The sequence below is a fragment of the Schistocerca americana genome, chromosome 6 (genome assembly GCF_021461395.2).
Source record: "Schistocerca americana isolate TAMUIC-IGC-003095 chromosome 6, iqSchAmer2.1, whole genome shotgun sequence".
Taxonomy (NCBI): domain Eukaryota; kingdom Metazoa; phylum Arthropoda; class Insecta; order Orthoptera; family Acrididae; genus Schistocerca; species Schistocerca americana.
In genome coordinates this window covers 168,690,730-168,706,356 of record NC_060124.1, presented here as the reverse complement: position 1 = coordinate 168,706,356, position 15,627 = coordinate 168,690,730, and the positions used below count along the sequence as shown (strand labels likewise).

Below are 15,627 nucleotides of genomic sequence, written 5' to 3'. Positions count from 1 at the left end.
ACCTTTATTCCTTCCCCTTCAACCCTTCTGCCTGAAGAAGGAACCACTGGCTCCAAAAGCTTGCCTATCGCAACAGTGTTTCACGTGTACATTCTGCCGTCGCTTGGTGAGTAGATTTTTTATCTATCCAATCAAATAAAAAAATTATCCAGGTACAACAACAAAATGGAAAGGATAGATTGCTACTTGCCACATGGAGGAGCAACTGGGTCACTGACAGGCATAATGAAAATTCAGAAACACACACACACACACACACACACACACACACACACACACACACACACACACGTGGCCATGAGTTGAGGCATGAGTTGTGCTTCTGCGAGTTTTCTATGTTCTATCCTTTTCCTACTGTTGTTACTCCGTCCTGGACTTTCCATTGTTCAAACCATCCACATACGTATTTTTAGAACAAGGCAAATATCTTGAGAGGAATTTTGGCTGAATTTTTTGTTTCCCATCCCAGAAGGTAGCAAGCAATATCAGAACTGAATTTAACACTAATTTTCATGGATACCTAATGATCATGAACCTGGCTCAATTATAGAAAATATTACCTTCCATGTTAAAATAGTTGTGGTGCATGGCTGAAGACTCTTACAAAAACAAAGAGGAGGAAAGGCTGTGAATGATGAAACATTCCTTCATATCTGTAAGTGACATGTGGACCTTGGTTAACAGACTATTTTCCTATGTTAAAAATATGATTCAGATTGTTGTTATTCTGATTGATTATAACATTTCAATAGCATTTACAGCCAATTTTCTCACAAAATATCTGTCATTTATCAATAATTAAAGCTTGAAAATCATTAAATATCAAGATCTGGTCGCATGATTGAAATGCTCTGTTATTGGCTGATGCTCTGGTGACGTCACAGACTAGGAGTATGATGAAGCTATATGTGTGTTATAGGAGCGTTAGCCGAAGTTACGAGGTGTTTAGTACTTTTTCTGCAAATAGTTTAGCTGTTTAGTGATGGAAAATGCAATTACAACTTTCAAGTAACAATAGAAAGGGATTTTGTGAATACTGATAGGGGAAGCCTTGGGAAAGTTTATGTGGTTGTGCTCCACCCATTTAGAGCAGTGACATATGCCACGAAGGACAATCTTTTCCCTACTCCCTGCAACATCATTAAACTTGCTCAAAACTAAGGAATTGTGGAACTTTTGCAAATGAGTCCACATATTAAATTGTTGACTGTCAGTCATGAGCTATGACCTAAAGCTCAATAAAATTATTCTTGGCAAAGCTTAGTGCTGATTTCCTACATGGAATACAGTGATTCTAAATCCATTTGCTGTTACATGGCACAGCAGATACAGCACTGGACTGCAGATGAAGATGTCATATGTTCAAATCCCGGAAGGGTCATGTATTTTAAAAGTTTTACATGAAATACAAAAATAGCATTAGCAAGAACCAATTGTAGCAGTTGTTTCGACTGTGGGACATGTTATATATAGCTTCACATTAGTCTTAGTCTGAGAAATGGACAACAGAGGACAAACCCATTACCTTTGATATGCCTACAGTAAAACAAGGAGTAGGATGATGAGCTTATACAGAGAAATATAAGGTGTGTACAACAGTCGCGTGACACAAACATAAGGGCAGTAATGTTTGTGAGTGTACACTAGCGTTACCATCTGAAGCAGACCTAACTTCATCTTCATGTAAGATGATGAAACTATGGTAAGTTAATATTAACTTCAAAGGGAACACATTTTTAATTAAGTTCGTGAACTTGTATGTCAACATCGTGGCAATTTGTCGGTCCAATTTCAACCACATTTCATGCATCTTCTCATTCTCTGGAACACTCAAAAACAACTTTTCAGGAGTTTTTATAGATGTATTTGTACAATATGGTACTACACATCATTTGTAACCCATTTCCTGATGTGTAAATTCCAGAAGAAGACATAACTGTGAATTAGTGTTATGACAGTAGGAGCAGTCAGCAAGCCAGTGATGTCACATGACTCGAATGGAGTGTTTTAGTGGGGTTGCAACTTTTTTGAATTTCAATTTCATTTTTATAAAAGAATACTGGCACTCAAACGGAAAAAAAAGTCAGGAGAACAAAACGACATAATTAATCATTAAGACAATTTCCAGAAGACTGCCAAATACCTTATGGTGAAAATCTTATGGCTGTATAAACAGGTTGAAAGATCCATTATTGTTCAGTTACATAATTAGTTGTGAATCACTAGACACAACAATAAAATATTTAGGAATATGCATCTGGAGTGCTTGAAATGAAATAACCACATAAAACTAGTTGTAAGAAAATGAGTTGTCAGACAGCCAGTCATCCAACAGACCCGAGAGTCTCGCCATATTGAGTTCAACTTTACCTGGACTCTGGAGATGCTAAAGTGGCCTGTCCACAAGATATGTAAAAGTAGCATTGTGATCGCACCTAGAGGATCATGTGACATCGACTAGCCGCAGTGTCAATGTCTGCCATCTGGCATCATTTGGATGCAGTATGGAGGGGCATGGTGTCAGCAAACTGCTCTCAGTTGTACAGACACTGGAGCCACTACACTTCATTCAAGTAGCTCCGGAATTGACTGCATGATGCTGAGTGTACCCCTTTTCAGTCCTCCCACCAGAAAAAAATCTCTGTCAATAATGGGAACTGCACTTTGGGTTCTCTGCATGGCAGCCATGTGCACTGCCTGCTCAGCTATGGAGCCGACATTCCACAGGACATGCCATGTAAAATCATTCGATAATTTGCAATTAGATTGAAGTTGTGATTCATGCATTTGTAGCCGAAGTTGGTAAACACTTGATCACAGTAAACACTATTACATGGAAACTGTAGATGAAGTTCAAATTGGCTGCAGTCCACACAAATTTACTACGTACAAATCAATTGTTTTCACTATTTGAAATAACTAGTCTATTAAGAAGCCACAAGAATACACAGCTGAGGTGATGGCATGCTGTCATACAAAATATGCACTTACCCACACAAAAGTAGTACCTCTCATGCAATCCAAAACGACCTGACCACTCAGATTTACATTTTTTATTAATCAACATTAGTTTACTAACATGAGTGCATGTAAATAGAACTGCACTGAACACTGAAACATTTAAGCAGTTGCGTGTGTAACTTGCAATTGATTGTAGAAAATATCAGCTTCCCTTTCCTGAAATTCGAGATAATCTTGCCTTTTGTGATAGGCACAGAAGAGACAGCAGAATATCACTCCGGAATAAACTGAGAACAAGTATTCAAGTTATGGAAAATAAAATATTTTTTAACAAAACCTATACATGCTATAAAAAAACGATCCTTTGGTTATACTACCAGATACTTCTAATTCTTGTGTGTCCCTAACTGTGCCATTGTTTTACATTTTTATTATATTGTCTGCTAAGATAATATTGAAATAGGTTTCCTGGCTGATTTCCATCACATACACACTCAAGTCATCAGTTATATTTATCTGCATACCCCATGCTAACTTTGAACATTCTGCTTGTCATTTGCCCCCCAATCCAACTTAGTCTGCTAAAAGTGGACATCATAGACATGTATACAGTGAAGAGTAAGCCATAGATGCAATCACAACAGCATTTTGGGCGATGATGAATTGACCTAATGGCTCAGTCACCAAAAGGTTTCTGCATATATTCTTGACAATCCCGGCCCTTGCAAATGACTGTTTACTATGACTGTTCAGTAATACAGAACATAGCACTTTGTGAAGGAAATACTTGGTGATTTTGACTCAATTTAAATATCATTTGTGGCTTTTGTCATTTGTGACGAACTTGAGTTTTCACAATATCATTTGTTATATTAAATTTTATAATGGTTATCCACTTCATACTCTTGTGCTTCACTCAAGGAAAGAGTTTATAGCTGACTTTCCTCTTCTTATATGTAACTATTTTCTAATGATATAAATAAAATAGAAAGAAACATTCCACATGGGAAAAATATATTAAAAACAAAGATTCCATGACTTACCAAACGGGAAAGCGCTGGTAGATAGGCACAATAAAAAAAAAACAACACACAAACACACACACACACAAAATTTCAAGCTTTCGCAACCAACGGTTGCTTCGTCAGGAAAGAGGGAAGGAGAGGGGAAGATGAAAGGATGTGGGTTTTAAGGGAGAGGGAGTCCGCCCCAGTAGCTGAGTGGTCAGCGTGACAGACTGTCAATCCTAAGGGCCCGGGTTCGATTCCCGGCTGGGTCGGAAATTTTCTCCGCTCAGGGACTGGGTGTTGTGTTGTCCTAATCATCATCATTTCATCCCCATCGACGCGCAGGTCGCCGAAGTGGCGTCAAATCGAAAGACCTGCACCAGGCGAACGGTCTACCCGACGGGAGGCCCTAGCCACACGACATTTCCATTTCCAAGGGAGAGGGTAAGGAGTCATTCCAATCCCGGGAGCAGAAAGACTTACCTTGGGGGAAAAAAGGACAGGTATACACTGGCACACACACGCATCCATTCCCCAAACCACCTTCCCTACCCTCTGGCTCCTACCCTTGTAACCGCCCCCGGTGTAAAACCTGTCCCATGCACCCTCCCACCACCACCTACTCCAGTCCTGTAACCCGGAAGGTGTACACGATCAAAGGCAGAGCCATGTGTGAAAGCACCCACGTGATTTACCAACTGACCTGCCTACAAATGACGCTTTCTATGTGGGAATGACCAGCAACAAACTGTCCATTCGCATGAATGGACACAGGCAGACAGTGTTTGTTGGTAATGAGGATCACCCTGTGGCTAAACATGCCTTGGTGCACGGCCAGCACATCTTGGCACAGTGTTACACCGTCCGGGTTATCTGGATACTTCCCACTAACACCAACCTATCCGAACTCTGGAGATGGGAACTTGCCCTTCAATATATCCTCTCTTCCCGTTATCCACCAGGCCTCAATCTCCGCTAATTTCAAGTTGCCGCCACTCATACCTCACCTGTCATTCAACAACATCTTTGCCTCTGCACTTCCACCTCGACCGACATCTCTGCCCAAACTCTTTGCCTTTGATATGTCTGCTTGTGTCTGTATGTGTGTGAATGGATATGTGTGTGTATGTGTGTGAGTGTATACCTGTCCTTTTTTACCCCAAGGTAAGTCTTTCCGCTCCCGGGATTGGAATGACTCCTTATCCTCTCCCTTAAAACCCACATCCTTTCATCTTTCCCTCTCCTTCCCTCTTTCCTGACGAAGCAACCGTTGGTTGCGAAAGCTTGAAATTTTGTGTGTGTGTGTGTGTTTGGTATATTTTTTTTTTAATTTTTTTTTTTTTTTTTTTGTGCCTATCTACCAGCGCTTTCCCATTTGGTAAGTCATGGAATCTTTGTTTTTAATATATAACTATTTTCTAAGGTGTTTTCAATCAATAGACATGTAAATTGTTAAGCAGTAACCACACAAGTAGTTACCTGCATCAAAAGGAGAAGCCACCTGCGAAAACTATAAAACTGCAAGAAGACAACTGGCATGTACTTACTTTCACATGGTGAATGTTCTGTACTACCACTGAACATACTTACCAGAAGAAATAAAAAGTATTCCTAGCTTTTGGAATTGTTTGTTCCTTCTTTAAGGAGGAAATAATCATTCCAAAAACTTGAAATCTGGGAATATTCTTTTCTCTTTGTAATAGTGTATCTCAACAATATCAAGATGAGTTGTTATGCATTAGTGTCATAATAACAACATAGAATCATCCAAGACTTACTTGACAATGCCAAAACCTAAACTGACAATGATGACCAACATGCGTGCCAACATTCGTTTTGCACAAGAAACCAGCTCAGCCATCAAAACAGCACCCTTTACAGACTGCCCCGTTGAATTTATGCTTTGATATTCTGCATAGAATGTGGCCTGCAGAAATAAAAAGACATGTCAATCAGTCAATAATCCACAACAGTGTACAAAAACAAAGAACTATTCTAAAGAAACATTCAAACTTATCACGACTCCTAAAAAAAACTTCAGATTTGTTAGAAACATTTATAGCTTAATTTCATGCTTTATGTATAAAATAACTGTGGAAATTCAAACAAAATTAGGGTGAGTACAGCATGATGCCAATTAAAATTTACTAATAAAGAAAAAACCACAACACATGCAATCAGATAAAAAGCATCAAGTCATCTGCCTTTTTTGATTACTGAGGAATCTACATCTACATACAAATTCCACAAGCTACAGTACGGTGCATGACAGAGGGGTACTTTACACCACTACTAGTCATTTCCTTTCCTGTTCCACTTGCAAACAGACTGAGGGAAAAACGACTTCCTATATGCCTCTGTACCTAATTTCACATACCTTATCTTCATGATCCTTATGCAAAATGTATGTTGGTGGCAGCAGAATTGTTCTGCAGTCAGCTTCATATGGCAGTTATCTAAATTTTCTTAACAGTGTTCCTCGAAAAGAACATTGTCCCCCATGGATTCCCCTTTGATTTCCCGAAGCATCTCCATAATACCTGCGTGTTGTTTGGACCTACTGATAACAAATCTACAGCTCGCCTCTGAATTGCTTTGAAGTCTTCTTTTGATCTGACCTGATACTTATACCAAACACTCAAGCAGTACTCAAGAATAGGTTGGACTAGTGTCCTATATGCAGTTTCCTTTGCAGATGAACCAAGTTTCCCAAAATTCTCCCAATAAACCAATGTTAACCATTCACCTTCCCTACCACAAACCTCACATGCTTGTTCCATTTGGTATCACTTTGCAATATTCCACTCAGATATTTAAACAATGTGACTTTGTCAATAGTGCACTACTAAGCAGTATTTAAACGTCGAGGTATGTTTTCCTACTCATCTGCATTAACTTGCATTTTTCTACATTTAGTGCTAGCTGCTTGATTTATCATACCAACTAGTAATTTTTTCTAACTTGTCTTGTATCCTTCTACAGTCACTCTACTTTGCTACCTTCCCATATACCACAGCATATCAGCAAACAACCGCAGATTGTTGCCACCCTGTACGCCACATCATTTACTTATATAGAAAATAACCGTGGTCCTATTACACATCCCTGAGGGATATCTGATGATACCCTTGTCTCTGACAAACATTCGTCGTTGAGAACAACATACTGGGTTCTATTACTTAAGTAATTTTCGAGCCATTCACATATTTGGGAACCTATTCCATATGTTCATAACTTCGTTACCAGCCTGCATTGGGACACCACAAAAATGCTTTTCGGCTTTCATTTTACTATCTTCAACTGCAACACCAGACTGGTCAACAAGTGACTAGATGAAAATCTTAGACCCACTTAGTGATTTGACATAGGGTCAGGATTTGCTTGGGTTTTTGGCCAAATCTTTTACTGAGGTATGACAATGGCAGTAGTTGTATGTTTGAGGCATACAGCATTTCATAGACACTCACAACTCTACTAACCTCAGCCTGTCATCATTGTCATGTTTTCTTTTAAACCAAGATTGCAACAGCCTTTGCTTCCTTAGCATTTTCCCAATTTAATTGTTAAACCATGGGGAGTTTTCTTTATCCTTAATTCACTTACTAGGCACATAGTTCTCCGCACAATGATTTACAACCTGTTAAAACTTTGCCTATAATTCCCCTGTGACCATCTTACTTGAAATAAGTGGTGTCAATTCCTTGTCTAAGTGAGATGCTAACAACTGCTTATCCGCTCTTTCTAGCAGAAACACTCTCCTAGCCTTCTTGACTGATTTATTAACTTTCGTAACAATAGTTGCTATAATGACATCATGATCACTAATCCTTGCCTCTATACTGGCACTGTGGATAAGGTCCAGTTTGTTTGTAGCTACAAGGTCTAAGATATTTGCATTGCCTATGGTCTGCCAAACTATCTGCTAAAGAGTGTTTTCAGAAAATGTGCTCAAAAGAACTTCACAAGACTGACTGTATCGCTGCAATGAATCCATAGACACCCTTGTCTATATTCAGTAGATTGAAGTTGCCTCCAACTACAATGACAGGAGAGGGGGAGGGGGGTGGGAGAAGGTGGGGGAGGATCCAACACTAAAGAGGAATTGAGCAACATAAATGAAAGTTGGTAGACATCCTTCTGCATCTTAAGGAAGAGGAGATTAGTGTTTAATGTCCTGCTAACAACGAGGTCTTTAGGTCACTAAAGATGGAGCACAAGTTCAGATTAGGAAAGGAAATCAGCTGTGCCCTGTCTAAGTAGCTGTCCTGGCATTCGCCAGAAGCAATTAACGAAAATCACAGAAAATCTACACCATGATGGCCAGATGTGGGTTTGAAACATTGTAGTCCTGAATGTGCGTCCAGTGTGCTAACCACTGCGCCATCTCGCTCGGTCTACATCTGAAAGATGGTGTCTATTCAAATCTCACACCAGTCACATAAGAGTGGCACTAGTTGTGCCATTATGAGGATGCAAATCAGGTTTGCTTTAAATGCATGCTCTAATGGTTGTGAGCATTAGTTACCTTTGAGGTTGGACATGGTGAGTTGATGTTAGTCAAGAATGCCTTTAAGGTGACAGAGACGGCATAATCAGTACTTCACCAAGTGAGTTTCAACAAGGTCATGTAATAGGGCTATAAGAAGCTGGATGTTCCTTCTGCGATATTGCAGAAAGATGTGACAGGAACATAGCCACAGTACATGATTGCTGGTAGTGGTGGTCTAGAGATTGTACAGTCTTGAGAAGACCACGCTCTGGATGATCATGTAACACTACTGAAAGGAAAGACCCTTGTGTTCAGCGCATGGCTCTCATGCATCACACTGCATCTGCAGCAGCAATTTGTGCAGCAGCTGGCACCACTGTGACACAATAAACTGTTACAAGTCAGTTACTTTAAGGACAGCTCTGAGCCAGACACCCTGTAGCGTGCATTCCAGCGACTCCAAACCACCGCCATCTGCAGCTTCAGTAGTGTCAAGTGAGAACTCACTGGAGGGCAGGGTGGAGGTCTGTTGTGTTTTGGTCAGCAGGCAGCCATTTGAGGGCTAGACACACTGGATCAGCACCTGCAGATACGGTCTGGGGTGCAACTTCGTTTTACAGCAAGAGTTCTCTCGTAGTTGTCACACGCACCCTGACTGCAAAATTGTACATCAATCTGCTGATTCAACCTGTTGTGTTACCAGTTGTGAACAGCATCTCAGGGGAGTTTTCCAACAGGATAACACTCACCTAAATACCATTGTTGTAACCCAACTTGCTCTACAGAGTGTCAGCATGTCTTGGCCTGCTTGATCACCAGATCTGCATCTAATCGAGCACATATGGGACATCATCGTCTGACAACTCTGGCGTCATCCACAAACAGCATTGACCATCCCTGTACTGACCAAACAAGTGCAACAGGCACCTGTACTGCACAACACATGCACGTTTGCACAGCTGCACTTGACATTCTGGCAGTTACACTGGTTATTAATGTACCAGCATTTCACACCTGCAATGGCTTATCTCGCACTTACATTAACCTGTGACCTTGCAATGTTAATCACTTAGATATGTTACCTAGACAAATGTATTCCCAATGTTTCATTACTACACATTCATTATTTTTTGGTGTTATACACGACCAGGTAACCTCACTGTCACATTCAACTTCGACGTCAATAGTGACAATATTTTTGTCAACAGCAATGAACACTTCCCTCTTATGGCATCTAATCAACTCTTGGCATTTTCCTGGGCCACCAGGATTCCACAACACACTAACCAACATAAATCAAAACCTTAAAGAAGAAGTGAGAGCACCTATGGCTAGTTCCTTGAACAAAAGCATTACTATGGCTATTACCACTGTTATGGATACAAAAATACTTCATGTACCTCCCTGAATACTCACAACGAGAGTCAAAAAAATTATTGGTAGGTTTATCACAGACGCTATACAGCCCATAGCTAACGCCATCCAATGGTCACACATTTGAGATTCTATAGGTAAGTAATCTTACTAAATCTGTCAAATTTTCATGCTTCTATTAACAACTTATGGTGGTGGACTAAAGTGTCAATAGTCACTATTAGTAATAATAACCACTGGCACTTCAGTTCATTAAGGATACAGGGTACTTTCTCACTCAATATTATGTAAAAATCAACACCCATTTCTTTCAGGCACTGTTTCTAATGTATAGGTTTTACAGATTTTTTTTTTTTTTTTTGACATCAGGTAATGCACCACACTTTCTAAACAAATTGGAAGTATTTTGAATATTTATGAACCTGCTTTGGGTTATTAAAAAAAGTACAAAGAAACTGACACAATTTTTTCCCCAAATGCTTCCTCAAATTGAGGCCCCATTTAATCCAATGTTATACATTGAAGGTGTCCAAATTTTTACTAGATATGCATGAAATGATGGCTGAGGTACTAGACTTATTTAATTCCACCTATTATGTATATTACTAGGATAAAATATATCACATCTTACATTTTAATTTTTATAATTTTTTCCTAATAAACATGTTATTTTTTCTATAATTTAGTTGATTCTGCAATAAAGCTTAGGTCTACTGCATAAATATGGACTATTGCAAGTTACAGAAAAAATTAGAGAAATGCTTTATAAACTTTAGGAAATATTGGTACCTGAATTCTGAAAAATACAACTTGCGGGAAATTGCAACATGCAGTCATGCATTGTCTTGCTCACAAATGGGGTCTGGGGTGTTGTGCAGAAAGGGTACAGCTACAGGTCGCATGATGTCAATCACGTAGTTACATTGGTCACAGTGCCCTCGACATGCAACAACTGTGATTTGTGGTTGAACCCAATAGCATCCCACACCACAAGGCCTTAAGCTGGTGATATAAGTCTTGTGTGTATGCAATCACTGTGATGCCGTTTCTCCCATCTGCAGCAAACCAAAATGAGGTCATCATTTTCAAACAAACAGAACCTGGACCTGTCGGAAAACACTATCTGATCCCATTCTTGTCCTCAGTGATGTAGTCCATACGCCATTGCCATCTAGCATGTTTCAGCACATTCGTCAATGTAGGTAGAAAAATGGACGACATGCTTGTAGCTCACACCCTAATAAATGGCAATGGACTGTCACTCCTAATAGTGTATATTACACTGTTCCATTGTTGTGACAGAGCAGAGGAGGACACAGATCTGTCCTGCAATACCACTCAGATGAGGTGTCAATCTTCTCAAGGGGGGAGGATGAAACATTCTCCACACACATGTTGCACTGCCGAAACAGTTCCTTCCATATGACCAGCAATTTCCCGAATGGATGCACCACATTCTCTCATGCCAATAATGCGCCCTCTTCAAATCACTGATTTGAAGGTACAGTTAGCTCATATCTCTGTGAGGAATTCTGCGCATCTGCTCAAGTGACAATGATCCATTACCTTCGACAGCCAGAGTCACATTTTACCAGTAGGTGGTGTTGCGCTGCAATATCGATGTTGATCTTGAACCCACAGGCCAACATGGTTCAAATGCTAATCATTTCTGCAGGACATACTAATATACATGTTCTGTGAATATCAACATCCTATCTCTAGTCGTTCCAGGTGTTCTGTTCTTTTCTAGACATCGATGTAGTAATAAAGCAAGCAGTGGAACCGTGGATTCCTTAAAGTTGAAAAAGGTGAACACCCAACTGCCATCAGGCATTGTGAAGATGAGTGTTTTTTTGACTGCCATGGCAATATACTGAAATACAATACTCATAAAGACAAATCATCACAGGAGCATACCACTGAATCTCTCCATGAGGTTATGGGAGGCTAAGAACATGAACCATCACAGGAAACTGTCCAAGTGGATGTCTCGACTCAATGGCAACACCGCAGCTCATTCTGCATAGTAGACAACCACACATACTGTTTCTTTGGACGTTCAAATTTTGTCTTGTCCTGTATTATACTGATATGGAACCCGATGACTACTTACTCGTTCATGTTTGTTGACACTGTCAAAATCATCTGTTCTAATTTTTTTATGTTACGGATTAAAAATCCTCAAAGTCAAGACTGTAAACAAATTTTATTGTCAATACTAGTTTCAACAACAAAACACACCACCTTCTGACCAGAAAAAAAACAGTCTTGACCAGTGTAATTGCCATAACAGCTTAACACATTGTCGTAAAAGACTGTTTTTTTATGATCTGAAGATGGCTTGCGTGTAGCTGAAACTAGTAATCACAATAAAATTTGTTTGCGATCTTGACTTCAAGGATTTTTTATCCTTAACACAAAAAAATAATGACTGATAGCTCATCTCTGATATTGACAATGTCAACAAACATTATAAACTTGCCAGGTCAGGCAACGAGACACTTCAAACAACTACGTACATTTTATGATCTTCTTCTAATTAACTGCATTATCCAGTGTTGAGTAAACTGTGTCACATTGAAGGCTGAATATGTAGAGAGGAATGAACAACATCACAAAGCTTTATGGTCACAGTTTGATCACCCCCATGATAACTATGCATAATCTGACAGATTAAAACTGTGTGATGGACAAATCTCCAATCTAGACACTTGCCTATCACTGATACAGGCAGTAACACCATGTATGAGCAAAAAGAAACAGGAATTTTTTAATTTTGTGGGCTTTATACATCCTATTTTCAATTTTTTTATGTTGTTGGTACGTTGTTCCTGATGTATGTTTGCATTTGCAGCTGTTTCGAATATGTAGTCTATTGCTGACAGTCAAAAAGGTTATATGCATTTTCAAGTGCTCGGCAAATTTTTACTTTTGAAAAAGATGTATCAAAGAATTTGTATTAAATTTTGCAGAGTTTATGAATGGTATGAATGTTTCAAAGGGAGTCAATAAAAAGTTGAAGACGACGACTGCCCTGCATGCCCTAGCACACGAATTACTGATGACAATGTGGAGGAAGTAAGAAAATGGTTCTGGAAAATTGCCTAAATACCATCAGTGAGGTTGGTATTGCTGGCATATCCTTTGGTTAGCAGCTTTTTTCATATGTTTTGGGCATGAAATGTGCAGCAACAAAGTTAGTTTCAGAATTGTTGAATTGCGATGAAAAATGACGTCACGTAAACATGCTCAGGTATTGCTGAATGAAGTCAACATCAATCCAGAAGGTACTCGGGTATTACATTGAAACCATGGCCCAACCATCCCAATGGAAACTACCAGAAGAGCCAAAACTGAAAAAAATTCAAAAGATTCGGTCCTGTGTGAAGATTCTTCCCAACTTTTTCTTCAATTATAATGGGATAGTGCATCATTAGTTCCTGCCTTATGGTAGTACAATCAATAAGGAATACTACCAGGAAGTTACGAGCCGTTTGCATGAAACAATCCAAAGGAAATGTCCAGAATTGTGGAAATTGTATCACGATAATGCTCCATGCTCATGCCTCAATGCTCATTCATGATTTTTTGGCAAAAAACAAAACCATTCTGTTGCATCAGCCACAGTATTCACTGCACATGGTGCCTTGTGACGTCTTTCTATTCCCAATGCTGAAGAGAACTCTGGAAGGACATAGTTTTACCATCACTGATGAGATAAAAACAGAATTACTGAAGGCACTGAACATCATATTGAAAAGCGAGTTCCACTAGTGTATAATATCTGAGGGGGATTATTCTGAAGGGGACAAAGTTGATGTTGATGAATAAATAAAGATTCTTTAAGAAAAACAAGAATTCCCAATACTTATCAAACCTTGTATATTTGGCTTGTAGAAGAAGTCGTGAATCCGAAGAGCTATATTTTGAGGGCAAACTTCTGAGTATTTTAGCAGTTAAAAACAACAAGGAAATTACCTTTCATAGATCTATCTCTACAATACTGCAGTCCAAACAAAAATAAAACTGAATATTAGATGAGGCAGTTCTGAAATAACTATCCCTCACATTATATGATGTGATTCAGGGAAGTCTGGAAAACAACTTGTGTGGGCTGGCAGAGGATCTGCCCCAATCCTCCCCAATACTATCCCAATGAAAGCACCTTTGGTACAGTTGTCACTGCCCTCACAGATAAACAGCATGTCACACTTCTATCAATTCATGTACACCTTCAGCTCCCCCCCCCCCCCCTCCCCTCCCCCCATAAATTCACCAAAATGAGGGACAACCCTATCACTACTGAATCAGAACCTTGAGGAAATCTGACCATAGAGCTACAGAGCTTGTCTCAGATGCTATTGTTGAGAGGGATGTTCACACCTTGGATCCTGAGTTCTGGGTCATTGCCGAGTGATAATGGTTCTGAACTGCCCCCTCCTCAGATCCCATGGATTCTGGACCACAATGAACCAGTATTGTCATCACAGTGAAATAGGTGTGACATATTGCAAGAGAGGTGTTTCTGAATCTTTTTTCATTACTGTACAGTACATTGCCAGGTATTCATGGTGTTGAACATGGCTTGGGCAACTCCTAATCAGACCTCGATTACAAGTCAAATGTAATACTGAGGAAATATTTCAGTGGAAGGCAAGAGTCTAGGTTGAAGATTTGTCCATCACATAGTTTTAATCTGCCAGAAAATTTTTACCACAGCACAGACTCTGCTGCAGGGTGACAGATTCATTCTAGACTTCCTTCAGCATTTCTGTTGCAGCCATATCCTTGCATAGATTATCTTAATACTGTATAGTGCTGTTATCTGCAAATTTACTAATGTGGTCCACAGAACACCTCTAAATCTTCACAATATTTTACCTTTTCGAGCATACCCAGAAGTATTACTCCGCCAATCCAAAACTGAATTCTTAGAAGATCTCGCCACTGACAGAAAGAAACAATAAGCCAAGCAATTCCGTAAAGAACATACACCACACACATGGCTCCATAAAACTGTGAACAGAAAAAAAGATAGAAATAAATTATCACAATAAGGCATCAATATCACATTACATAACATAAACAGTATGACAATAAGAATAAACATTCATGTGTGAAACAATGACTTACTGCAAGAAGTGGCCAATCAGCAGCAGAAAGATAACCATGTGGACCTTTCATATCTATCTGAATAGAAACATTGCAAGGTTTATCTGGTTTTTCTACAACGACATTGAGGAGATACATACCATCCCTTGGAATTGCTATTATAATTTTGTGGTCGTGTTCAACCTGCAGAGATTAACCAATGCAAAAGCATTATAAAATTATAATTGCAGCTATAAAAAAAGTCCATAATAACAGTAAATGATAAAATTAAGACTCAACAGTGCCCATAAAAGACTGATCGATTATGTTTTAGGATTTGATGAGCAAATCTGTATCCTTTCCAGCAAACAGTATTAACATGAAGTTTGAGCAGGGCTTTGAGTTTGAACACAAGACTATTCACAAAGTGATCACTGTACTTTTATACATATCAATTAAAGATAGAGTAGATGGTCTTACATTGTCCTGGTTGTCAAGCTTCAGTGATGTTGCTTTGGGCTGTGTCTTCTGTGGGGGCTTCTTATCTACATTGTCTTGTTTTTCTGCTATAGTTCCACCTTCACTGTCAGGACTCCTCTTTTTCCTGGTTTTACTTGCAGAGCCATTACCATCTCCTTGAGTTTTCTCCTTTGTATTGCCTTGCTGCAAAGCTTTCGATACTGCTCCTTCAGACACAAAGGACTG

General features: G+C 39.4%; 1 protein-coding gene across 1 annotated transcript in view; it reads right to left on the bottom strand.

The window, feature by feature from the left end:
• The window catches only part of LOC124619267 (transmembrane protein 87A), a 70,878-nt gene that overhangs the window by 34,184 nt on the left and 21,067 nt on the right, over positions 1–15,627 (bottom strand). The window contains exons 5-8 of the mRNA XM_047145534.1: positions 15,403–15,624; positions 14,965–15,126; positions 14,713–14,847; positions 5,747–5,895 (exon numbers count right to left, since the gene is read on the bottom strand). Of these exons, the coding sequence (XP_047001490.1) occupies positions 5,747–5,895; positions 14,713–14,847; positions 14,965–15,126; positions 15,403–15,624 (668 nt within the window). The remainder of the gene's footprint in view (positions 1–5,746; positions 5,896–14,712; positions 14,848–14,964; positions 15,127–15,402; positions 15,625–15,627) is intronic.